The sequence below is a fragment of the Myxocyprinus asiaticus genome, chromosome 26 (assembly GCF_019703515.2).
Source record: "Myxocyprinus asiaticus isolate MX2 ecotype Aquarium Trade chromosome 26, UBuf_Myxa_2, whole genome shotgun sequence".
Lineage (NCBI taxonomy): Eukaryota > Metazoa > Chordata > Actinopteri > Cypriniformes > Catostomidae > Myxocyprinus > Myxocyprinus asiaticus.
The window spans coordinates 5,527,075-5,553,797 of NC_059369.1; the positions used below are offsets into that span (position 1 = coordinate 5,527,075).

Consider the following 26,723-nt stretch of genomic DNA (forward strand, 5'->3'; position numbering starts at 1 on the left):
GCATTTTATTGTCATTTGTTTCATTTAATATTTAGTCCTTTCAGATGGAAAACATTTATACATATAAATGATGCGATTCAAAGTGCATTTGAACAGCGGTGAAACACTTTCTTATGATGTGTTACATTCATACGAGCAGACAGAGAAGTAAGTTTGAAGTAAGTTTGGAGCAGAAGAAATAGAAATAAACCTTGTGTAAATTGTCAGCTTTACGCTAAGCTAAAATGCTATTTCTAGCCATTTTACATGCACATGTTACCAGGCACGATCATATTTTTTTATCAAGAAAATTCACGTTGGATAATAATTTCTTTTTTTCTAGTAAGACCTTTGATATTAGGGCAAAAATCATATTCTTGATAATAATTTTTGTATTGTTTTCCTGTAAAAATATCTAAAAATCATTAAAACAAGATCAATTTGATTGATCTTATTTTAGAAACAACACTGCATAAGATATTTTGGTTTTTCAGAGAATGTATTTTTAACGTGTATTTTGTCTTACTGTACTGGCAGAGTTTTTATAGTCAAAACAAGTGAAAAAATCTACCAGTGCTGAAGAAGTAATCCAAAGTATTTAGAATACATTACTGACCTTGAGTAATCTAACGGAATACGTTACAAATTACATTTTACAGCATGTATTCTGTAATCTGTAGTGGAATACATTTCAAAAGTAACACTCCCAACCCTGTTCATATGATATTTTGCAAAGGCTTCTAGAGCAACAGACAGCAGTGTATGCTACTCTGATGGACAAGCAGGTCAGAGGAGTATACTTGTGCACTCTCTCTGACAGCGAATTATCAACAGTTGAGGACATTGTAAATCTCCTAGGACCAGTGAAAACTGTAACAACAGTAATTTGCGAAGACAAACAACCCACACTCCCTAATCTGACCACTTTATTCCAAATTAAGGCAACTGGGAGTTAGCAAGCATGGCAAATCTCCTCTCATCGCCGAGATGAAGTCAATAATGGTAAAAGACCTAAAGGACCACTATGACGATGTACAGGATGTACTCCATGTTGCTTCAGCCCTTGACCCTCGTTTTAAGAAGTTGCGCTTTTTGAGTCAAGAAGAGAGGACCCTGACCTACGAGATTGTGACATCAGAGGCAGATGGTCTTAGAGTGAGAAAAGTAAGTAGATGCTACCATTTTAATGTGATAAATTGTTAATTTATGTAGGCCTGTCAGAAAAGATAGTGAAACATCACTGGAAACATAATCTTAATAAACTTGTATTGAAATATATTTAATATTCAATAACATTATATATTAGGTGACTGCTGAAGCCTGTGCCCTCTCCACATCTGCTGAAGCCTGTGCCCTCTCCACATCTGCTGAAGCCTGTGCCCGCTCTACATCTGCTGAAGCCTGTGCCCGCTCCACATCTGATGAAGCCTGTGCCCTTTCCACATCTGCTGAAGCATTTGCCCACTCCACATCTGCTGAAGCCTGTGCCCCATCCATATCTGCTGAAGCCTGTGCCCCATCCATATCTGCTGAAGCCTGTGCCCTCTCCACATCTGCTGAAGCCTGTGCCCTCTCCACATCTGCTGAAGCCTGTGCCCGCTCCACATCTGATGAAGCCTGTGCCCTTTCCACATTTGCTGAAGCATTTGCCCACTCCACATCTGCTGAAGCCTGTGTCCACTCCACATCTGCTGAAGCCTGTGCCCGCTCCACCTCTCAATCACAGTATTCAGTTTAGGTTTTTTAAAATGGGTGTGTGGTTTTCTAGTAGCAAAAAACTTGGAAAAACCTGTTTTAATTCTAAAAATTATTATTATTATTATGTTTTTTATCATTTACCCTGCTCATAGCATAATTCAAAGTCACAATCATTGTATGTTTTATTTCCAAAGAGCCAGAACAAGATGGTGCTCCTGTTCCAAGAAAGAAATCCAAAGCACTAGATGACCTATTTGGTGATGAGTTCTTCCAATTAACCTCAGAGACTGTTAAGACTTCCAGAGACATTGCTTCTAAAGAGTTCAAAAAGTTTCAAGAGAATGATTCTCTCCTGTTGAATGGTGACTGTTTGGAATGGTGGAAAAGGCATGAATTTGAGTTCTTCTTGCTCTCCACTTTAGCAAAACGCTACTTGTGTATACCAGGTATTAGTGTGCTAGCAGATCATGTCTTCAGTATTGCTGGAGACATTGTTAATGCACAAATAAGTACTCTCACTCCAGAGCATGTGGATCAGTTAGTTTTTCTGAAATCAAACCTGGGAAAGAAATAAAGGCATTGTGTTGACACTTAGCTTTGAATGACAACTCCCTTGATCAGGTTCCAAATGATAAGCCACATTTTAAGTAGTTGGAAAGACCTGTTACTGTTTATGTACTTGTGCTATTGTGAGTTTCTGAATGTTGTTCTCACTAGCAGCTCTGTAGGTATTTTATTTCTTGTTTACTGGTGTATTGTCACCTTTGCACTTTGTTTTTGTTTGACACTGTATGGCAAGTACAAAGAACTTGCCAAAATATGAGATTTATGTGCTCATATTATAAAGCATTGATGTCTGATGTGGAGTATTTTTACTTTGTATTACATTTTTGTTTTAGAGTTCAACAGTGGATCCTCAATTCAAACATTGTTATTCTGGATCTACTTTGGTTAAAACCAATGTGCTGTGAATGTAAAACCTCATGTCTGAGTATTCTCACTATGTTGTATGTTGTGAACACTGTTACATTTGTGCTTCAGGAATCGTTCCACTATAGTCAAACTAAATCGAATCGTGGCCAAATTTCAGGTTCCATGATGCATCATAATCGTAAGGTAAATAATGTTAATCGATTCGAATCGAATCGTCGTCTGAGCAAATATTGACACCCCTACTTATAGGTCATGTGCTATAGTAAAAGTGTTTAAATATCATACAATAGAATTGTGTGAGGAACAGGGAAAAAATAAAGTCTTTGTGAACTGATAATCTGGTATTTTGCTTGTGATTTGTGTGAAAATGAAAAAAAGTAATGTTGTTGTAGCGCCTCTAGTGTTCATTTCTCTAGGAAACTGCCGTGATATTTACAAAGAGCCACATAAAAATCATTTCGCAAAAAAACTGAGGTATAGCAACGTGACTCTATGAAACCAGGTTGTTAATTTTGGTTTGTTCATCACACGATGCTGTTGTATGGCTTCAGAAGACTTATCGTGCATTAGACCTATGGACTACTTTTTTGGAAATGGAAGCTCATCTCCTTTTGTTTAACATAAAAAAATAAAAAGTCCTACAGATTTGGAGCGACACAAGGGTGAGTAAATAATGAAAAAGGTTCTGGTGGATGCAATGAGCATTATATGTTTGTGTATTACCTACCTTATAATGGAGGTAAAAGGGCACTACAAAGTGTTAGAGAATGTGAATGTTTTATTAGAAGCTGGAGGATTATAAATCAGCCTGATGGTAGTGTGCTCCACTGACCACTAGAGCATGCATATGGCCTAAAACTACAGCCCGCACTCACGCATGCACTTTTTCACAAAACAGCTTCGGTGAACAACTAAACAGAACTACGTGCAATCCTTCCGATATCTGATCATACTATGGCCAGTAAGAGGAGTTAAACAGAGAGACAGATAACCCGTCAGAGATGCAAACCGCTCTCGCATCCCCGGTGTCGCAGCGATGGATAGACTGTGGGCATTTCCACGAATGCAGCTCTCACTGACCACTTCACGTGCCATTGACTCACGAATCTGAACACATGTCCGGTCCGGAATCGAGACCGCGCCACCTTCCCTGGATACACAAATGGCTCGTGGTGTAGAGCGACTCTGGAGAGATTTACACAGATTGAGACGCAGCGTCCCGCGCGCTGGACAGAGGATGAGAGGATGCTCGCGAGATACGGCCGGAGGAATGCGGAGCACCAAACTCTCGTTTTTAGCAATATTCCTACTTCTGTTGCCAAGTGCGCAGGCTTCCGAGGGTAAGAAGACAGCTCATTTCTGCATTTGTGTCTTAAAATAATACCGGACGCGATTTTTCTGTCAGGCAAGCGTTGGCAAAAATGGGTGAAACGTTTGAAAAGAAAGCATCGAGAAAGCATTCACTTGAGAATAGCGCCTCAAATCTGACCACGATTTGCGGATTTCACCGGGTCGCTGTCCAAAAACATCATATTAAACTTTTGCGCAATCAGAGCTTCAAAGTAGCCTATTATGTAAATGTGGCTATTATTTAGAAAGAGGCGGACTGTAGGCTACTTTTAGCGATTTTTTAACCTCTTCACTTTTTCTTATTAGCCTACATTTTTATTCTAATATTTTTATTTATTATTATTATTATTTTTAGAACATTTGCGCTCAAAAATTGTCTAGGCGACATGAAGTTGAGTGTGTACTTAACTAAAGTTTGGGGACAAAATTATTGTTTGATAAATCTGACAAAATAGCCCTTTGGAGATATTTTGGGGACTTAGCCTAGCCTACTTATTTGGCAAAAAAAAAAAAAAAAAAAGGCATTACCCGCGCGCGTGTGTGTGAAATGCGAGTGATGTAATGTGATGGAGCGCACGTGAGTGCGGTATGTAATGAAGTGTGTAGGCGCGCGCTTGAGACTGCAGCTCTGCGCGAGATTGCAGCATTCTTTTGTCTTTAAAATACACAAATAACACGCTGAAATCACCTCAGTTTCCTCGACATAGTGAATGCATATCAGTTTCAATGCATACATCTTTTAAAAGCATGACATAACTGCACACATTCAAGCCCAAAGCGTCTAATCGGGACTAATCATGTGTTGAGAATGAGATCATATTGCAAGGCACGCCTTCATAAATCAAGCAGCGCAAAGCAGCATTAAAACTGTCTGATTTTAAATGTTGAGGCTGCTGGTTGATTTTGTGCCCTGAAAATGCTGGAGGAGCATCTGCAGAGGTCCTAGTTTTCTACACTTGGTGTGTGTGTGTGAGTGTGTGTGTGTATGTGTGTGTGTGTGAGAGAGAGAGAGAGAGAGAGTTGGTTTTTGTGGTTTACAGAGACATTTTTTTAGGTTACACACTAGTAATTACGAGAGTATTATGCTATAAATGTGGTTTATGAGGACATTTCTAGTGTCCCTGTAATTCAAATGGCTTAAACATACTAAACGATGTTTTATTGAAAATGTAAAAATGCTGAAAAGTTTCTGTGAGGGATAGGTGTAGGGTTAGGGGATAGAACAGCAGTGTAGTCTAGGGCATACGCAGGCATACGCCGTATGCCCACCCATTTTCTTAGGATTTTGCGTATGCTCACCTAAAATAAGTGATGATAAGTATGGCTGCCAGAACAACGAGTAGGCGTTTGACCCGGAACTTTTTCCAATCGGTAACACTTTATTTTAATGTGTCCTTGTTACACATATTACATGTATTTACTACAGAAATAATAGTAAATTATGCGTAGTTACAAGCAACTATTCTTAAACCAAACCCTTACCCTAACCCTATAGTAAGTACATGTTGTTAATTAGTAATAATCAGTAATTACTTGTGTAATTACACTGTAACAAGGACACATTAAAATAAAGTGTAACCTTTCAATCTACTAACGCGATGCCGCAGCACCGCTGAGTGAATTGTGAATTTATTTTAATTTTAAAAAGTGTACAAAGATTCTCTCTAAACGCGAACGGAGCTGTGGGAGGCAGGAGCGCAACTGATGGCACGGGCAAGACAGACAGTCCAACGAAGCTGATTTTTCCATGCACAAGTATCCCTGGAGTAACATGCAATATATATAGCCTATATTTAAATGTAACTTATGCTATTAAACTTTGAGAAATACTGCATATTATTGCACCTGTGCTAGTTTTTGATGCTCTTCGCAGATGCTGGGCAACTGTGTCCCATAATTATATCATTGTTTTTTTCTTTTTTTTGCCTGTTACTGCTATCAGTGGTGCTTTTTCTCGTGATATCAAATCATTTCAATTTATATTACGAAGTAGGAAACAGTTCCACTATACACAAAAGCACATGATACTGCACAAATAAAACAAATGACCATTCATTCTTATGTAGGCTATATACTGTATGGTAATACAAGATAATATGTTAACTTGAACATTATACTACACTCATATTAGCTATACAATGCTTAACAGTTTATTGCATATTATGTATGTATAAGCTTATTAATTAGAGTAATTATAAAGTATTAGCAATTTTTATAGTAGCCTAATGAAAGGAACATTAATGACACCTATACATTTAAATACATATTTACCATGGTTCTTATTAGTGTACTGTACACCACCCCAAACTTACCCTGATATACATTTTGGAAGCTCATGTGGGACTACAGTCTTTTTTTTTTTATGGAAAAATATATCTTACACATTTTAGATATGAAATGTATATAAATGTAAATCAATGAATTTTAGATATCAGGTAAGTCACTGTAATGATAGGAGTACCAACATGTATGTGTGTGTGTGTGTGTGTGTGTGTATTCAGTGGTGAAATGAAGTTACATTTACATTTACATTTATTCATTTGGCAGACACTTTTTATCCAAAACGACTTACAAAAGAGGAAAACATAAGCGAATCATCTTAAGGAGACAGTGGTATGAAAAGTGCCGTATTACAAAGTTTCACTAGTATCAGAATAGAATTCAAAACAGAATAATGTGCAACAGGAATTATTTATTTATTTTTATTAATGACTGGTTAAGTGCTCATGGAAAAGATGTGTTTTTAGTCGTTTTTTGAAGACAGAGAGTGAGTCAGCTTCACGGATGGAGTTGGGAAGGTCGTTCCACCAACGTGGTATGATGAAGCTGAAAGTCCGGGAAAGTGTTTTGGTGCCTCTTTTTGTTGGTACAACAAGGCGACGTTCCTTAGCCGACCACAGGCTTCTAGTGGGCGTGTAGCTCTGCATAAAAGATTTTAGGTATGCTGGAGCAGACCCAGTGACTGTTCTGTATGCCAGCATCAGAGCCTTGAATTTGATACGTGCATCAACGGCAGCCAGTGGAGAGAGACAAGGAGTGGTGTAACATGCACTCTCTATGGTTCATTAAAGACCAGATGTGCTGCTGCATTCTGGATCATTTGCAGGGGTCTAACTGCACATGTAGGGAGGCCTGCAATAAGAGCATTACTGTAGTTCAGTCTAGTTATGACAAGTGACTGAACAAGAAGTTGTGTGGCATGTTCAGAGAGGAAGGGTCTTATCTTCCTGATATTGTAGAGTGTAAATCTACATGATCTTGCAGTCTTTGAGATGTGGTCTGTGAAATTTAGTCTGTTGTTGATGGTTACCGCTAGATTTCTGACTGTTTTGAAAGGTGTTACTGTAATTGAACCCAGCTGCATGGTGATGTTGTGTTCAACAGCAGGGTTGGCTGGAAAGACAAGGAGTTCAGTCTTGGCTGGGTTGAGTTGCAGGTGGTGCTCCTTCATCAAGGCCGAGATGTCTGCCAGGCAGGCAGAAATTCGAGCAGTCAGTGTGGTGTCGTTGGGCTGGAAAGACAAGTAGAGTTGCGTGTCATCAGCGTAGCAGTGGTAAGAGAAACCATGTGCCTGAATGATGGGTCCCAGTGTTGTTGTGTATATAGAGAAGAGAAGTGGCCCAAGCACTGATCCCTGAGGTACCCCAGTAAGTAGCTGATGAGGCTTGGATACCTCAGCTCTCCAGGCTACCTTGAAGGACCTACCAGAGAGATAGGAGTTAAACCAGTCAAGCACAGTTCCTGTGATGCCCAGCGAGGAGAGGGTAGAGAGTAAGATCTGATGGTTGACTGTGTCAAAGGCTGCAGAAAGGTCCAGCAGAATCAGGACGGATGATCTGGATTCAGCTTTCGCCTGTCTCAGTGACTCAGTGACAGCCAGCAGGGCAGTAAGTTTCAAGCATTAACTGGATAACTGTGCTGTGAGTGAGCTGATAGATCAGCGTTTGACCTGTTTGAATACTTCTCTTAAAGATTTTAATTAAATATTTAGTACATGCATTGGCACTGCCAAATAACTTCTATATGTGGGAAACCAGGGCTAGTTGCCAAATGGGAAAGTTGTCACAAAGCAACTTTTTGGGACAAAAGTCCAACAACACAAATGTGTGTTTTCCTAACAGTGGATTTACATGGTGATTGATTTCAAATTTATAACTCAAAACTCTCTTAGATTAGGATTATTTTTTATGAATTCTTTCACAACTCAAGACAGACACTATTGAAGGGCTTGGGACCCCCTCTTTCAACACACCTGCCAGTCATTTTCAAGATCTTGATTCAGGTGTTAAAGGTACATCTGCAGGAACAGGTCAGGACTGAGCACTCCTGCTCTGTACTAAATATTTTAGTTCATCAATATTTCTTTCGATGTCTTGGCTACCTGCCTTCATGTCAAGCCGCAATATTTGAATGGGATGAATTTGAGTCTTAGAAGAGAAAGAAACGTAGTCACTATACAATTATAAAATATAAAATATATAGTTCCAATTCTGACAAATTCTGATTGAATGAGCTGCATTTGAAGCCATTGTAAAATGCACACCCCTGTGACAACATGTTCTGTATTAATGCTTCAATTTACTGTGTTGCTTGGCAACTGTAAACAGCCTACAGTTAAAGGTGCACTCAGTAATTATTTATTTAATTATTAATAAAAAAATAAAATACAAAAAAATTACTCCTAAAAATCCTGAATAGTTATTTGGAGACATATGTATAAAATCATGACCGCACATATGAGATGAAGACTCCAGTCATATTAGTAACCTTATAAAAGCTGTTATATTCTACATGGGGAGGGTCCCCTCATGGGGGCAGCCATGTTTAGGATCACATGACCAGCTGAATACTACTTGCTTAATCTCAGTAACTGCCCTGTTATTGGAAACTTTCACTCATGGATTAAATTAATCCTGACTGTAAGTAGTACATTTGCACAATGGCCTCTCTATCTGAAAACTATTGATTTTAGTCATACACACCACTTGGTGACACACTGGAAGTCAAAGATGACAAAATCAAAAAAGTTATTGAGTGCACCTTTAACATAAAGAACTTTGTTAGGCTACTTGACATAAAATTGTTTATCCCGATTATTAACCTAATATTAATAAATTGAACTTTGGTGTCTTTTGGTGGTGTCCGTTGTGACTCATCTTGCTGTTATTTTTGGTGTCTCGTTTTTAAGATGCCATATTTACATTTACATTTGTAGCAACTCATAATGTAATAACTGCACATAATGTAATAAGTATTACATTATTAAATGTGCTATATGTAATATTTTTACTGTACTAAATCATAAAATGACCATAATGTGTCATTAGAGAATTAGGAAACATGCTAAGTTGAAATGCTGGCTTCTCCTATAACAATGCTACAGCCAGTATATTCTACTTTGAAGTTTCCATTCCGGCAGGAATTTCTGTTTATGTTTTGGCCTGTGTGATCCCGCCCACTGCCCACTCATCAATAGTATTTAGACACCGCTGGGTTGCCAGATTTGAACAAGTTTATAGGCAAACAACACTGCATGCAGCAGCCATGGAAGCCAGCAAACTAACTGGATCAGAGACAACAGATTCCACCCAACCTAAAAAGCCGTGCTGTACGTCTAAAAACCACCATGATCAGAGGCGTAGTAAAACAAGGATAAATATTGGAGATGCCTTTGGAAGATGGAGATAGCTTAAAGCCCAGAAATCCTTTAAAACGGATGCTGAGTTGGCTAATTTGTGTGTCAACATTCTGGCAACCCGCATGAGCTTCGAGTCTGGGGCAGGACAGACAATTCTCCAATATTTAGAATTTGGGCTGAAGTACCCATTTCAAACGCTTGTTGTCAATCTTCTATATAGCACCTTTAATGTAATAAAATGTTCATAATGTAATAATTTTCTCTAAACTTCTTAAATCTTGAGCTTATTATGTAATAACATTTTTTATATTATGATAAATGTATTACATTATGAACTCAACAAAAACATTTAAATTAAAATGTAATACATTTGTCATAATGTAATAATTTCCAAAAACAAAACAAAAGGATACTTTTTAAGGCATAAGACTTTGGTATTCCTTTACAGTACATTTTTAAAATCTAAATCTTGTCTTAAACTACCCACAAAATGCACCAGATTAAAATATTAATGCATTTATTATTATTATTATTAAAATGAATATTATTGTTGTTGTCAATGTTGTTGGTGTTATTATTATTACTGTACATTACTTCTAATATATATACATAAGCCAAAGACACTTGTAGTCTTTAGTTAGAAGAGGATATAAAATGCTTTTCTATTTGACAATGAAATGGTAAATATGTGGGCCCCATAGATTATACAAGGGTCCCTCAACAGGGCCCTGTGACTATGAGGGCCCCCAGCACTATTATAGGACCATTTTGACTTCCTGTTTCTCATTACATTTTTTGAGCCACTCTTTAATCTTATAACGCCACCTGGTGAAAGTTTCCATGCTCTTCTGGATGTACAAGACCTTGTAAAATTATTTTCAAAATAGTTACCTTCATATTTTGATGCACTCATCTTTTTTATGTGAAATCTTTGCTGATTTTGATAAAGTAAAATTAACAATAATGATTTTATTGTTACTGATATTTCAAAATGAGTATTTATTGAATTCAAGCAACGTGCTTAAAATGTTATTATTTTATAGAAAATAGGTTTAAACAGGTTTAAAAAATATAAGTTTCTGACTATTATTTCATATGTTAGACTTTATATAGTTAAGCTTTATTCGTTGTATAAAAGGGCTGTCGAACAAAAACTTTTATTATACTATTCATTGCTATAACTGCATGTTTGCCCTACATTTCCAAAAAATTACTTGGCTTAGGTGGTTGGGAAAAAGAAAATATTGATATTTTATATTGTGTGGTTCAGAAGTACTGATTAAACTAGATATGTAAAGTTTGTTGAGACAAACTATAATGTTGTTCTGATAAAACCTTGTCTGAAAGTTTTAAATAGTTTTAAATGCTTGAAGTTAGAATTTTTTTTACAGGTTTAACAGTAAGAAAGAATGAAAGACCATCTAAAAGCAGATTAAAGGGCTTGTATGTAAGTTTTGACAGCTAAAGTCTGAAATTACGAACATTCCAAAACAGACTCGTAGCTCATTTAAATATTCTGTCAAATGTAATGTAGTCTAGGGGATTTTTGTACACTTTGAAAAGGCTTAAATGATGCCTTAGCAAGGCTTTTTTGATGGAAGAGTATTAATGGTAGCCAAGCTGTGGGGTCATTACAAACATGGTTGAGGGGGATGCATATTCAGCCCAGAAACATTTATTGTTATAGCATTATAACAATAAAACAAGAACACAGCATGCAAATAATAATAATAATAAAATAAAAAAAATATGCAATTACTTGAAAATTATTTAAGCTCTCCATGTATTTATACCACATATGGCATTCACTTAGATTTACACTTACTGATATAAGACTTCATTGTCAACATAAAAAATAAGTGAATCTTAAAGAAATTGTTCACCCAAAAATAAAAATCATTTACTCACACTCATGCCATACCAGATGTATATGACTTTTTTCTTCTGCAGAACACAAACACATTTTTTAGAAAAATATCTCAGCTCTGTTGATCCTTTCAATGCAAGTGAAAGAGAAACAGTGAGAAACAGATCAATATTTAAGTCCTTTTTTACTATAAATCTCCACTTTCACTTTTCTAAGGGCACTTCTATCTTAAGAGTTCATTTTTTGTGATTTATATTCTTTGTGCAAATCAACACCTACTGGGCAGGGAGGAGAATTTATATGATGGCTGGAGGGTGAGAAAATGAAAGAATTTTTATTTTTGGGTGAACTTTCCCTTTAATGTCAAGTTTATCTACCTAGGTCTACCTAGGCAAATAATAACACTATAGAACTGTAACTGTACATAAATATTTCAAGATGTACAGACTCAATTCAAATCTTCAGTGCTTTGTATTTTAGATAATTAGCATAGCAACAGATCCATTGAAACGTGCAACAATGAAATGCTCAAGAAACAATGAAGGATGAGTGATTGTCTTTACATTTTTACATGCCATTTAAGAAAAATGCAATTTACCAACAATAAAGAGTGAAAAAAAGACTAAAAAATAACAAAATTTCACTTTTCTTTTACTTTGAATGTAAATGATGTGGACAGCGGCACTATGGTTATGGAAAAGAGGGTTTTCGCACATGATACAATATTGAAGGCACTCTACAGAGTTTAATCGTTTGAGAGCTGTAAAGTCCCATTATTTTCGTACAGTGTTTTGCTGTTGCATCTGTACTAATTTACTTTAAGTATTCTTTTATTTTGTGACAGTAAACAATATTGTTATCATTCTGCAATGCTAGGAATGAGGATTTCAGAGATTAACTGATTGAGATTGTGAGACTAAAGTCAGTATTAAACTTGTGATGATCTTGTACCTGAAGCACGTTGTTCATTCATTCAACTAATAGTATCTGTTCTCGCTGGATCTTCCGTGATCCTTCTCCCGCTGTTAAGTGAAGCGTCCGTAATGGCGCAACAGCCAAATGTGTCATCTCTCACAGCCCGCTCCCTCATTTGTTTGGGTGTGAGATGATAAAATACAGTAGAGATTGCATTTGCTACGGAATGCAATACTGATCCCTTAAATACAGGATGACACAGATGGTCGGCAACCGTTATGCGACACACAATGAAAGTTTATTAATATACATGCAAACCTGCAGACCCAATTTTTGACTGGCCCACCGGGATTTTTCCCGATCCTCCCGATTAGCCACTCCGGCCCTGCATCCAACTAATATGTTGAAAAATACAGTACAACTTACATTTACGTATCATCTCTCATGTATTTGCCTAAAGCTGTTTCAACCACGGGAAGACATTAGTATAACAGTTTGTGAAGAACTTGTCACCTAATGTTACCTCAGGAAGATTTAGCCAACAGTGTCCTTTGCTTGTTAGTTAGCTAGAAAAATGAATGACAGCCATTTAAATTATATCTCAATGATTAGAAATGTAATAATTACATCATTAGAAAGCGGTAACTTTATATTTCAATTTAGTGCATAAAACTTATAAATGTGTTTCTGGATCAGAGCGACTCAGAATTTTGGAGCAAGTCATAATCACAAAATTAGTAATGTAGCCTAATTAGCCTACATTTCTTTAAATGTAATAAAAAAAACTATAATTAAGTTTTGTGCCCATAACTTTATTATGTTGAGAGAAAATTATTATATTGTAAACATTGTTTCACTTATACATTATGTGCTGCTATAATGGTGATTATCAGAATCAGAATCAGTTTTATTGCCAAGTATGCTTACACATACAAGGAATTTGTCTTGGTGACAGGAACTTCCAGTGTACAACAATACAAAAACAATACAAAAACAGCAGCAAGACATAGATAATAATAAAAAAATAAAAAATAGTTATACACATTCGTACATACACACACAGACATGTACATACATACACACATACACATACGTAGTGCAGTCTAATACAAATCTGTTATCTGTTATGTACAGAGCAAATACAAATCTTTTATGTACAGTGCAAATGTTTTGTTTTGTTTTTTCCCCAGAGGAATGAAATGGCAGAAGAAGTTGGATGTGTTGGATAAATATAAAAAAGACTAAACTGTGTATTGCACATAGTTATTGCTCAATGGAGCAATTTAACTGTTCATGAGATGAATAGCCTGAGGTAAAAAACTGTTCCTGTGCCTGATGGTTCTGGTGCTCAGAGCTCTGAAGCGTCGGCCAGAAGGCAACAGTTCAAAAAGGTAGTGGGCAGGGTGAGTGGTGTCCAGAATGATATTTCCAGCCTTTTTCCTCACTCTGGAAGTGTATAGTTCTTGAAGGGAGGGCAGGGGGCAACCAATAATCCTCTCAGCAGTCCGAACTGTCCTTTGTAGTCTTCTGATGTCTGATTTCGTAGCTGAACCAAACCAGACAGTTATTGAAGTGCAGAGGACAGACTCATTGACTGCTGAGTAGAACTGTATCAGCAGCGCCTGTGGCAGGTTGAATTTCCTCAGCTGGCGAAGGAAGTACAACCTCTGCTGGGCCTTTTTCACAATGGAGTCAATGTGTGTCTCCCACTTCAGGTCCTGTGAGATGGTAATACCCAGGTACCTGAATGACTCCACTGCTGCCACAGTGCTGTTTAGAATGGTGAGGGGGGGTCAGTGTTGGGGGGTTCCTCCTAAAGTCCACAATCATCTCCACCGTTTTGAGTGTGTTCAGCTCAAGGTTGTTTTGACTGCAGCAGACAGCCAGCTGTTCAACCTCCCTTCTGTATGCAGACTCATCATCATGTCGGATGAGGCCGATGACAGTGGTGTCATCTGCAAACTTCAGGAGCTTGACAGAGGGGTCCTTGGCGATGCAGTCATTGGTGTAGAGTGAGAAGAGTAGTGGGGAGAGCACACATCCCTGGGGGGCACCAGTGCTGATTGTACAGGTGCTGGAAGTGAGTTTCCCTTGTCTCACAAGCTGCTGCCTGTCCGTCAGAAAGCTGGTAATCCACTGACAGATAGACATGGGAACAGAGAGTTGGTGTAATTTATTCTGGAGTATAGCTGGGATGATGGTGTTGAAAGCCGAACTGAAGTCCACAAAAAGGATCCATGCATATGTACCTGGTCTGTCCAGATGTTGCAGGATATGATGCAATCCCATGTTGACTGCATCAGCCACAGACCTGTTTGCTCAATAAGCAAATTGAAGGGGATCTAGAAAGGGTCCAGTGATGTTCCTCAGGTGGGCCAACACCAGTCTCTCAAATTATTTCATGACCACAGACGTCAGGGCGACAGGTCTGTAGCCATTAAGTCCTGAGATTTTTGGTTTCTTTGGGACAGGAATAATGATTGAGCATTTGAAGCAGCATGGGACTTCACACTGCTCCAGTGATCTATTGAAGATCTGTGTGAAGATGGGGGCCAGCTGGTTAGCACAGGATCGAAGACACGCTGGTGAGATGCCATCTGGGCCTGAAGCTTTCCTCGTCTTTTGTTTCTGAAAGACGCGGCTCACATCATCTTCACAGATCTTAAGTGCAGGTTGAGTAGCAGGAGGGGGAGGAGGGGGGTTGCAGGAGGTGTTGGTGTTTGTGCGAAGTGAAGGTCAGAGTGGGTGTGGGGTGTGAGATTGGGCCTTTCAAATCTGCAGTAGAACACATTCAGGTTGTCAGCCAGTTGTTGGTCCACCACAGGGTTGGGGGTAGGAGTCCTGTAATTTGTGATGCAGGGTCGTTAGCTGAAAACTTGTTTTTCAGCTTCTCAGAGTATCTTCTTTTAGCCACTCTAATTTCCTTGTTCAGTGTGTTCCTGGCCTGATTGTACAAGACTTTATCCCCACCCCTGTAAGCATCCTCTTTGGCCTGATGAAGCTGCCTGAGCTCTGCTGTAAACCATGGTTTGTCATTGTTGAACTTTAAATAAGTCCTAGTAGGAATGCGCATATCCTCACAGAAAAAGATATATGATGTAACAGTATCTGTGAGCTCGTCCAGGTCTGGGGCTGCAGCCTCAAAAACACTCCAATCCGTGCATTCAAAGCAGGCTTGTAGTTCCCGCTCTGCTTCATTGGTCCATCTCTGTACATTCCTTACTACTGGCTTGGTTGATTTTAATTTCTGCCTGTAGGTTGGAAGAAGATGAACCAGACAGTAATCAGAGAGTCCCAAAACTGCTCAAGGGACAGAGCAATATGCATCCTTTATTGTTGTGTAGCAGTGATCCAGTATGTTCCTGTCTCTGGTGGGGCATGTAATGTGCTGTTTGTATTTGGGCAGTTCACGTTTGAGATTTGCTTTGTTAAAAATTCCAGGTATTGTTGTTATCTTATAAGTTGCTACAGTGTGTTCATAATTTAAAAAATTTCCCATACAATAACCTATTTTGTTATGTGAAAAACATTATTATGAGCTCAAGATTTTAAGTTTTGAGAAAATTATTACATTATGAACATTTTATTACATCAATAATGTAATTCTCATTACATTATGCTTTGTTATTACATTATGAGTTGCTACATTCATTTAGCAGACGCTTTTATCCAAAGCGATTTACAAATTTGGAATACAGCATAAGCGATTCGTCCTGAGGAGATGCTGCAATACACAGTTTCAGATTTCTCAGAAAAGTACAAGTAGATAGGAAAGTGAGAGACAGTGGTGAAAGAATGGATTGAGAATGTTTTCTTTTTTTAATTTAAAGACAGTGCATTCAGTTCATATCAAAAGATTTTAAAATAACGTGTCTCTAGACACCTGCATTCTCTTTCATTGCACTGTGCTCCATCTAGCTGTTTTGTAACAAAATAACATGGCTGCCCTGTGTCTACACTAAATTTTTGATTTTAGCCATTGTTTTTGAAAAGAATATTCTCCTGTGATTTGGATCATTGTCATGCTACCCTGACATTGTTGTAGATACATCACTGGTTGGAATTTGTCCTTTAAAAATCACAAGCAATCCAATCAGTCATGCATTTGGTAAGTTTGTATTTTGGGAGAGGAAAAGACAAATGCACATCACTTATCCACCTTATTTTTAGGGCTAGGTATTGCCAGCCACCTCACGATACGTTACGTATCACGATACATATGTCACAATTCGATATATTGCGATGTATGATGATATCATGGATTAATTTCCTTATGATTCACATGCTCTCAATTTAATTCCAGTTCATATTGTTATATTTCAGTTATGTCCATTTTGCTTACAAATGAAAGAAATTCTCTCTCAGCTAATGTTTTTATCAGTAGTTTTTATAATTTTGGTCACATTTTAGTATTTAAAAATATACAAATTTCACGTATTCCATCAGTAAATATGATGTAAAAAGAATGCATGTGTGTGTGTATATATATATATATATATATATATATATATATATATATATATATATATATATATACAGTTGAAGTTAGAAGTTTACATACACTTACTGTAGGTTGAATTCATTTAAACTCATTTTTTTAACCACTCCACATATTTAATATTAGCAAACTATAGTTTTGGCAAGTCGTTTAGGACATCTGCTTTGTGCATGACACAAGTAATTTTTCCAACAATGGTACAGACAGATATTTTCACTTTTAATTGACTATAATCACAATTCCAGTGGATCAGAAGTTTACATACACTAAGTTAACTGTGCCTTTAAGCAGCTTGGAAAATTCCAGAAAATTATGTCAAGCCTTTAGACAATTAGACAATTAGCTTCTGATAGTAGGTGTACTGAATTGGAGGTGTACCTGTGGATGTATTTTAAGGCCTATCTTCAAACTCAGTTCCTCTTTGGGAAAATCAAAAGAAATCATAAAAAAAAATTGTGGACCTCCACAAGTCTGGTTCATCCTTGGGAGTAATTTCCAAATGCCTGAAGGTACCACATTCATCTGTACAAACAATAGTATGAAAGTATAAACAACATGGGACCACGCAGCCATCATACCGTTCAGGAAGGAGACACATGCTGTCTCCTAGAGATGAATGTAGTTTGGTGCGAAAAGTGAAAATCAGTCCCAGAACAACAGCAAAGGACCTTGTGAAGATGCTGGAGGAAACAGGTAGACAAGTATCTATATCCACAGTAAAATGAGTCCTATATCGACATAACCTGAAAGGCTGCTCAGCAAGGAAGAAGCCACTGCTCCAAAACCGCCATACAAAAACCAGACTACAGTTTGCAAATGTATATGGGGACAAAGATCTTACTTTATGGAGAAATTTCCTCTGGTCTGATGAAACAAAAATGTAACTGTTTGGCCAAAAAGACCATCGTTATATTTAGAGGAAAAAGGGTGAGGCTTGCAAGCCGAAGAACACCATCCCAGCCGTGAAGCATGGGGGTGGCAGCATCATGTTGTGGGGGTGCTTCGCTGCAGGAGGAACTGGTGCTCTTCACAAAATAGATGGCATCATGAGGAAGGAAAATTATGTGTATATATTGAAGCAACATCTCAAGACATCAGCCAGGAAGTTAAAGCTTGGTCACAAATGGGTCTTCCAAATGGACAATGGCCCCAAACACACCTCCAAAGTTGTGAAAATTTGTGGGCAGAACTGAAAAAGCATGTGCAAGCTAGGAGGCTTACAAACCTGACTCAGTTACACCAGTTTTGTCTGGAGGAATAGGCCAAAATTCCAGCAACTTATTGTGAGAAGCTTATGGAAGGCTACCTGAAACGTTTGACCCAAGTCAAACAATTTAAAGGCAGTGCTACCAAATACTAACAAAGTGTATGTAAACTTCTGACCCACTGGGAATGTGATGAAAGAAATAAAAGCTGAAATAAATCATTCTCTCTACTATTATTCTGACATTTCACAAGTAGTGATCCTAACTGGCCTAAGACAGGGAATGTTTTCTATGATTAAATGTCAGGAATTGTAAAAAACTGAGTTTAAATGTATTTGGCTTAGGTGTATGTAAACTTCTGACTTCAACTATATATCAGCCACAACATTAAAACCACCTGCCTAATATTGTGTAGGTCCCCCTCGTGCTGCCACCACACCAACCCGCATCTCAGAATAGCATTCTGAGATGCTATTCTTCTCACCACAATTGTACAGAGCGTTTATCTGAGTTATCGTAGACTTTGTCAGTTCTAACCAGTCTGGCCATTCTCTGTTGACCTCTCTCATCAACAAGGCATTTCCATCTGCATAACTGCCGCTAACTGGATGTTTTTTGTTTTTGGCACCAATCATTGTAAATTCTAGAGACTGTTGTGTGTGAAAATCCCAGGAGATCAGCAGTTACAGAAATACTCAAACCAGCCCGTCTGGCACCAACAATCATCCATGCGATTATCTAATCAGCCAATTGTTCAGCAGCAGTGCAATGCATAAAATCATGCATATATGGGTCAGGAGCTTCAGTTAATGTTCACATCAACCAGAATGGGGAAAAAATGTGATCTCAGTGATTTGGACCGTGGCATGATTGTTGGTGCCAGATGGAATGGTTTGAGTATTTCTGTAACTGCTGATCCTTTATGCAGCAGCGAAGCGCCTCCCCTCACCCGTTTGGACCGCTGCGCTAAAACAATAGTTTAAACTTTGCCGGTTACAAGTGGTTTAAAAGGAAATAACTGTCCGAAAAAAAATAAAAAAGCGGATATATACACAAACATGAGAACTTCATAGATCTTCTTCAGTATGTCTGAAATCAGCATGCAAGGACACTTATGAGAAGCACGAACATCTGCAGCTCAATACAGAGTCCCTCCCTTCCAAATCCGAACACAAGTGGTCAGAGGAGACACATTTAAGCGACCAGGTGTAAACAGTGATGTGTCTCACCAGACCACATGTGATCAGAGACGCATCTTAATACCTGTTTTTTTTTTTTTTTTTTAAATCAACAACTAACTGTAAAGACAAAAGAGGGAATTATAAGAGACATTATCAATGATGAATGGATTACGTGGATCTCACCTTTGGACACACATTACAAGGCAAACCAAACTTTTACTCTCAACACGCAGTGAAAGGATGCTGAACTTGGTGCTGAACTGGTGAGTAAAATCTGAAATATTGCCAGGCAGTGGCTAATTACAGACATTTTATGTTGCGTATGTGAGTGATATTCTCATTGTAAAGTGCTGTACATAGAGTAAAAGATTGGTTTTGGGATGTTAAGAATCAATATAGATATAATCAAATGAAGATCGCGATTAGTTGGAAAAATCAGTATTTTTGCACGGCCCTGGTGTTGAACGCGTGAGAGAGGACAAGCGTGTCTGCGAGAGAAACGGGCTCATTTTCAGTCTCTCTCGCACTTCATAGAAGTGTCTCTAACTGCACTAAGAAATGCCGCTCTGAGATTGCACTTATTTAGACAAGCGTACAAACTGAATCATATAACAGTGCTCGATCATTTTTAACACCCAGTCTAACACGCCCTTGAGGGTTTGCCACGCATTCGCGCAGCAGGACAGCAGCCTTATTGATTCATCTGGAACAACCTCCATCGAGTTATTTGCAAGATTGTGTATTACGGCTCGTAACACTGGTGCATCTTCGGACAGAACTGTGGAAGACAGAACACCGTTGAAATGGGGTGGCCGATGTGCAAATTGGATCGTATAACCATGTTCGATAGTTTTTAGCACCCAATCGGAAATGCCCGTAAGAGCTCACCATGCGTCCGCGTAATGGGACAGAGGGCGATTTGGCTCATTCATTATATGATACAGTGCGCCACTCATCATTGGAAAGCGGTTGTGCGTAATGTGTGGGCTTTGAAGTGGAAAAGAGCTCTTTATTGAGGAAGTGCGAGCGTCTCGTGCATGTGCAATGTGCGCTGTACTCTTTTTTTACATTCTTTATTTGAATGTGAGACACAGAAGCAACATTTTGAACAACATTTTAAACAAAAATATTCCTTTCTCTACAAACAGCAGTGGGGAAGAGGGGAACAGCATTGTGTGTCTCTAATCGAGCCTTCTTCGGGACAGCTCCGGAAGGAACTGCAAGCTCTGCATTCCGCTTCATAGCACTGTGCTCGTTAGGAGTCCTTTTGCTGCATGGGTTTTTTTCCCCATCGGTGCAGGGCTTGCGTTGAGGTGGCTGCTTATGTTTGGGCCATAGCTTGCACGGCTTTACCAGTGCTGAGGCAGAAGGCGTGGGGGTTTTAGCTGGGCGCTGGCCCGAGACAGAGTGGGAGTGAGACGGTTGGGATGAAGTACTGCTCCATTTTGGCATAAAATGTCTCATCACCTGCAAGTGTTGCTGAGCTGTGAGGTAGCGCTCAGCGTACCCATCCACAGAGCTGCCGAATAGACCGGCTGGAGACACGGGAGCATCAAAGAGGGTGGCTTTTTCCGCATCACGCATTTTAGTGAGGGTCAGCCAGATGTGACGATCCAGGACCACCAGGTTGCCCATTGATTTGCCAATGGCCTGTGCAGTGACTTTAGTTTCCCCCAGCGCTAAGTCGGAGCTCTTTAAACATCTCTGGATCGTAGCCTTGCTCATCCATTTGCTTGAGGAGCTTAGCTGGAAAACTTGGAGCACTGCCTTCACATGGAGTGCTGAACCAGCTTGGCCCGCTGCTGAGTATGCTTTTCCAACCAGTGCGGATGTTAGTTGACACGGCTTGGAAGGATGAGTGGGGCATGATTTCTACGCCCTGCTACTCGCCGGGCAGAGATATGCCTCTACCGCAGGGGTGTCAAACAGAGTTTAGCTCCAACCCTAATTAAACATACCTGAAGCAGCTAATCAAGGTCTTCAGATGCGAACACATAAGCGGCAATTTTATATATATATATATATATATATATATATATATATATATATATATATATATATATATATATAAAAATACACAGATATAGCAATAAAGGATACTCAGGCCGAAGCGCTGTGTGGAGCAGTTGTGTCGCTGTAGCAAGGACCCGTTCACCAACGAAGCATCTAGCGGCGAGGTATAGAGTGTCCACCGGAACACTGCAGAGGAGCGGAGAGTCTTCTAAGCTTGCGAAGGTTCCATCCGCTGACTCGTGTATTTCTACAGCAATGAATGTAGAGGGCTTCTAAGATGAGAGATGAATCGCTTTCTTGAAGGAAGAAAATTTTGAGGAATCGTGTTTCTGCGCCCGCTTATATACCGGACAGCTTCGTGCCTAAAATGGCAGGGCTTAAACATCATAGTGAATCTTAGAATTGGCATTATTGTAGAAGGGTTCCAACTAGGTTGTCAGAAAAGGAATTTCCCATATGTGTCAGCATGACGCAATGTCGATTTAACTGAATCATAAGGGAACTCTTGAAGTGCACTGCAGAAAAAACTAGCTTTACCGCAAAACTGAACAATTTAAATGTTAGACAAGAGACGCTAGTTGATTGGCTAACCAATAACAAGTCAGAGGACCAATCAGCTTATGCCATGCGAGCCAATTGGCTTAACATGTCACATGTGAGCAAGCTGATTGGCTAACAGATAACAAGTCAGATGACTGTCATGCTACCCTTCGGATATTTAGCATGTAAATGTGGGTATGTCATATTGATAGGATATTGGTCTTGGCGGACTAGATCTGCTACACTGCTGCTGCTACGGAGAGCAACTACAGAGATTTGTTACTGCTAGAAAATACACAAATACTGAGTTAATCTGTTTAATATAATGACTTAAGATAGTGATGTGTGCCAGCCAGATTTGGCTAAGGCTTACCTTTTTAAGATGTGCTCCTATGTGTCATGGCCAAAGCAGACCTTACCATGCAAGCTGCTAGAAGGAAACCCCTAGCAAACTACCTGAGCAATTAGCATTTTCAGAGAGAAAACTCTCAAAGCGTACTGCAGAAGAAACCAGTTTAACTGGAAAACTGAGTCATTTAAATGTTTACAAGAGAGAGACGAAAGTTGACTGGCTACCCTATAACAAGTCAGAGGACCAATCAGCTTACGCCTTGCGAGCCGATTGGCTTAACATGTCACATGTGAGCAAGCCGATTGGCTAACAAGCCAAAGAGCCTATCAGCTTGTGCCACATAGAGTTGCATGGCTGAACTTTGGTCATTTTTGATTTGGCTTAATCGGGTTTGCTGAAATAACTACGCCATTTGTTAGACTGGCGTTGACAGTCTTTGAGGGGAAATCCCATTTGAATGTTTTGTCATCACTAAGCACTCAATTTGGAACGGGACACACCTGTGAAAGTTTGGTTTGTTAATGTGTCATTGTTTGGTTGCCTTGTTAATTCACCAATTTGTAAGTTACCTGTGTGCAATATTGTTCGTCTTTGAACTTGGAGCTTTCCCCTGATAGGTATAGCAAAGTGTTTCCTTTGAGATATGTAGGATGTTTTGTTTTAGTAGTGTTGTGGTGAAAGCGGGTAGAAGCAGTTGTCTCAGGGGGCACATCCGTGGTGTTGTGAGTGCCGCTGGCCTGACCAGTAAAATTTTTCAAAATGAACTTAACTACTGAACAACAGAAGGAGTTGTGATTTTACAAATGGAGAATGAATAAATAAAGCAGCGATCTGAACAATGTAGGGTTGATTTGGAGAAAGCAAAGATAGAGTTGGAATTTCTCAAACTTAATCTTATAAAAGAAGGTAAGATTATTGGTGATAATTCAGATGACAATGATGGTTGTGGTTTCTCTTTCATACCAAATTTAAAGTTGAAATTTAATTTAACAAAGATGATCCTGATGCTTTTTTTTTCAATCTGTTTGAACGTGTTGCTGAGTTGTGGGATTGGTCTGATTCACATTGTTTTAATGTTGCAGTGCATGCTGACGGGAAAAGCCAAATTAGCTTTTTCCTTTTTAAGTTCTGAAGACTCAAGATTAAGACAAAGTTATATCTGCAGAGTAGAAGGCATATGAATGTGTGTCTGAAGTGTATCAACAGCATTTTAGGTCTCACAAAAAAAGAAGAGATGCAAACTCACATAGAGTTTGACATTAAAAATTTTGATTATTTCGATTATCAACTGATGATACTAGAACAATTGAAAAACTCTGTTCCTGACCATATTGCCACACAAATCATGAACATAAATTAAATTCCCTGAAGAAGCTGCTGCATTAGCTGATGATTTCATACTCACCCACAAAGGTAGCTTTGTTGATTGGGGTACTCGTGATGGAATTAATGTTGCTCGCCCTGATGCATTTTTGAATAGTCCTTCAAAATCTGGCCTTTTTCCCACTGGTAAATTCATTCCAAACAAGATGTGCAATTATTGTCGCGAGAAAGGTCACCGGAAAGCATACTGTCATTTACGTTCTGGATTTAATTCACATTTCAAGTTTGCTGTCCTTGCAGCCCCTGATTGTTTTTCCTGATATTCCCCTTTTATTACAGAAGGTCGTGTGTCTCTTGTTGGCAGTGATGAGGAAGTTCCTGTTAAGATATTATGCGATTAATGGAGCTATGAATTCATTCATTTTGGAGTCCATGTTGTCGTTTTCTTTGAAGTCTGACATTTCTAAATCTGGTTTTATTATTTACTAACTGTGATGTGTTTAAATACATGTTTTCTGGCAGCCTATCCGTTACTTAATATCACCTCTCATTCGATAGTGAACGCTTTGACACAATTTATATCTGTTTTTGGCATTCCTAAAATTATTCAGAGTGACCAGGGTACTAACCTTACCTCTCACCTGTTCCAACAGGTTTTGAAACAGCTGCGCATTAAACATAACCTCTCTTGTGCGTATCATGCGCAAAGCCAGGGCGTGCTGTAAAGATTACACCAGATGTTAAAGTCTGTGGGAATACAAATTAATGAGTTGATTATCTTTTTTTTCTAATGTGTGTTGTATCTAGCATTCAGGACGAGCACAGATAAAAGATGCCTGTTTCTTAGTTCATTCTTTTCTGAATCAAACTGTGCGTGAATGTTGACCTGTCTCTTGTTCTCAGGACCAGTTGGGCCTCAAGCCCTTTGGTGATACAATTTATCTTGATTAGGTATGCTGGAGCAATATACTGTATACTTAGAGTTATATAGTTATGCTGATTTGATTGAAATGCCAGTCTGTGGCAGGTTCCTATAACTGCCTTCTCCCCCTTCATTCTTTGTTTAAGGTTATAATCTGAGTGCTTTTTCTCCACTTATAAGGACTGCCCCCTAAAATGTATATATAACTACAATGCATGCCCCACAAAGTTAGACTTGATGACTGCAGCACGAAACGGCACGTTCTGATGTGTAGATTGGTGTTTTGATCTTCTACAATAAAGACTTCTGCTGAAGCTTTATCCAAGTCTCCTGGTCTTCTCTGCGAGTTTCCAACAAGTTGCTTCTCCATGCTTATTGTATGCAGTTTAAGAGGGACTGGGAATAGGGTTTACATTTGCTGATGTTGGCTTCATGAGAGGTGGTAAAAGAAAGTACAGGGTTCAGTCCAAATGATTTAGTGTTTGGCCACAAGGTTTGTGGGCTTTTGGCTGTGCCGCTCTCCATGCTGTTTGAGTCTCTGGCTGTAGTTCTGACATAGTGTGGAGATATTGCACCCAATGACTGCATTTTGCATGGACGATCTTATTGTCTTTAGCGATAGCTGGGACACCTTCCGTGTTTAAACTCTTGTCTGAGGCACGGCTCAGTGTGAATTTAGCAAAGTGTGAGTTTGCTTAGGCCACCGTGACATACCTTGGGAAGGTGGTAGGAAATTCTGACGTTCGTCCTGTGCAGGCTAAAATTGAAGTCATTTAAAATTTTCCGTCTTCTATGACAAAAAGGAGCTTGTGCGGTTTTTGGGATAAGTGAGATATTATTGCTCTTTTTGTAGAAAATTGTCAACCATTGTAGCTTCAAGTCCCTGTTATGCTCTGCTCATGTTCTTGCAGAGTCGTGCTTTGACAGGCCATTTTTTTTGCAGGTCGATGCCAGTAATGTCAGAGTTGGAGCTGTACTCCGGCAGTCTGACTCGCAAGGTGTGGTCGATCCTGTCAGCAGCTTTTCAAGAAAGTTTAACTCATACCAACTTAGCTACTCAGTTGTGGAAAAGGAAATGTAAGCTCTCATTTGGGCATTGAGACATTTAGCTGTTTATGTTAGTTCAAGTGTGCCTGTTGTCATCTATACGGATCATAATCCGTTAACATTCTTGAACTCTCTTCAGAGACTAATCCACAGGTCTTTGTTTCTGCAGTCGTGTTGTCTTGACATTCCATGCATTCGTGGGTCAGAAAATGACAACGCATCAGCCACGACATGCACCTTATATATTAAAAGTACATGCTGCTCAGTTGGTTATTTTTTGTTTTGTTTTGTTGTTTTCTAATGATGATATAATCTTTCAAAATGTGTAACAGGGTGTCTGAGAGAGAGAGAGAGATGTGACCCACCTTAATTTTTTGTTTCTTATGTGAACAGAGATTTGTTTTTTTCTTTTTGGCCATGTGTGTTTTTAAATTGTACAATGACTCTTTGCTTGTGTTAATTATCTCCCCACACTCGCATACATCCTCACCATCAGTAATTGTCATTGAGCATTTGTGATCAGCCTCTTTCTTATAATATCTGACAATCCATCTTTGTGTGTGACCGTTCAATTAGGCATGATCTTCGAACAGCAAGAGAAAACTGTCTGACAATCCGACTTTCAGAAAAACCTCACCTTGCTCAAGGCAAAATCATGCTCCCACTCTGCACTTCTCACTTGTACTGTTTGGGGGCCCTGCTACAAACCGGGGATCTGGGCTGCAGCCCAGGTTAGCCCATGCATTAGCCCATGCGTTAATCAGCCGCAAATTTTCCATTGATTATTTTCACATGCAAATTAGCTTTGTGGCAGACTGTCCATTGTTTGCAAAGGTTTGCTGCAGGTTCACCACTACTGGTGAAGAGCTGGATGTTGCCGACAGATGCTGAGCGGTGGCAGTGGTGTGGGTACCTTCATAGAAAATAATTGTCTCAAATTTTAGAAAGCACCATGACGTCCGCCAGACATGTCCGGTGTTCGACCCCCTTTAAGTTACCCTGCCGCTCACACTTTACGTTTTACTTTACGCTCGTAGTTTAAGTTGGGTTGAGAAATATGTATGAAGTGACAAAGACTATTGTGCAACAAGTAGCCCTATTTACAATATATCTAAAATAATGCAGACATAGATCGATAATCATTCAGAAAATTTTCTGATTATCAATGTGTGAAAAAGGCATGGATCCCAAGCCTACTAACAAGGCAAGCAAATATTTTGTTGGTTAAAAAAGCCTTTATGATTGTGCAAGAAAAAACAATA

General features: G+C 39.0%; 1 protein-coding gene across 1 annotated transcript in view; it reads left to right on the top strand.

Annotated features, from left to right (window-relative positions):
• The first annotated feature begins 3,541 nt into the window (after positions 1-3,541).
• Positions 3,542-26,723, top strand: part of LOC127417341 (UPF0606 protein KIAA1549L-like) — a 198,615-nt gene continuing 175,433 nt past the window's right edge. Inside the window, exon 1 of the mRNA XM_051657312.1 lies at positions 3,542-3,950. Within this exon, the coding sequence (XP_051513272.1) occupies positions 3,773-3,950 (178 nt within the window). The 5' untranslated portion in view covers positions 3,542-3,772. The remainder of the gene's footprint in view (positions 3,951-26,723) is intronic.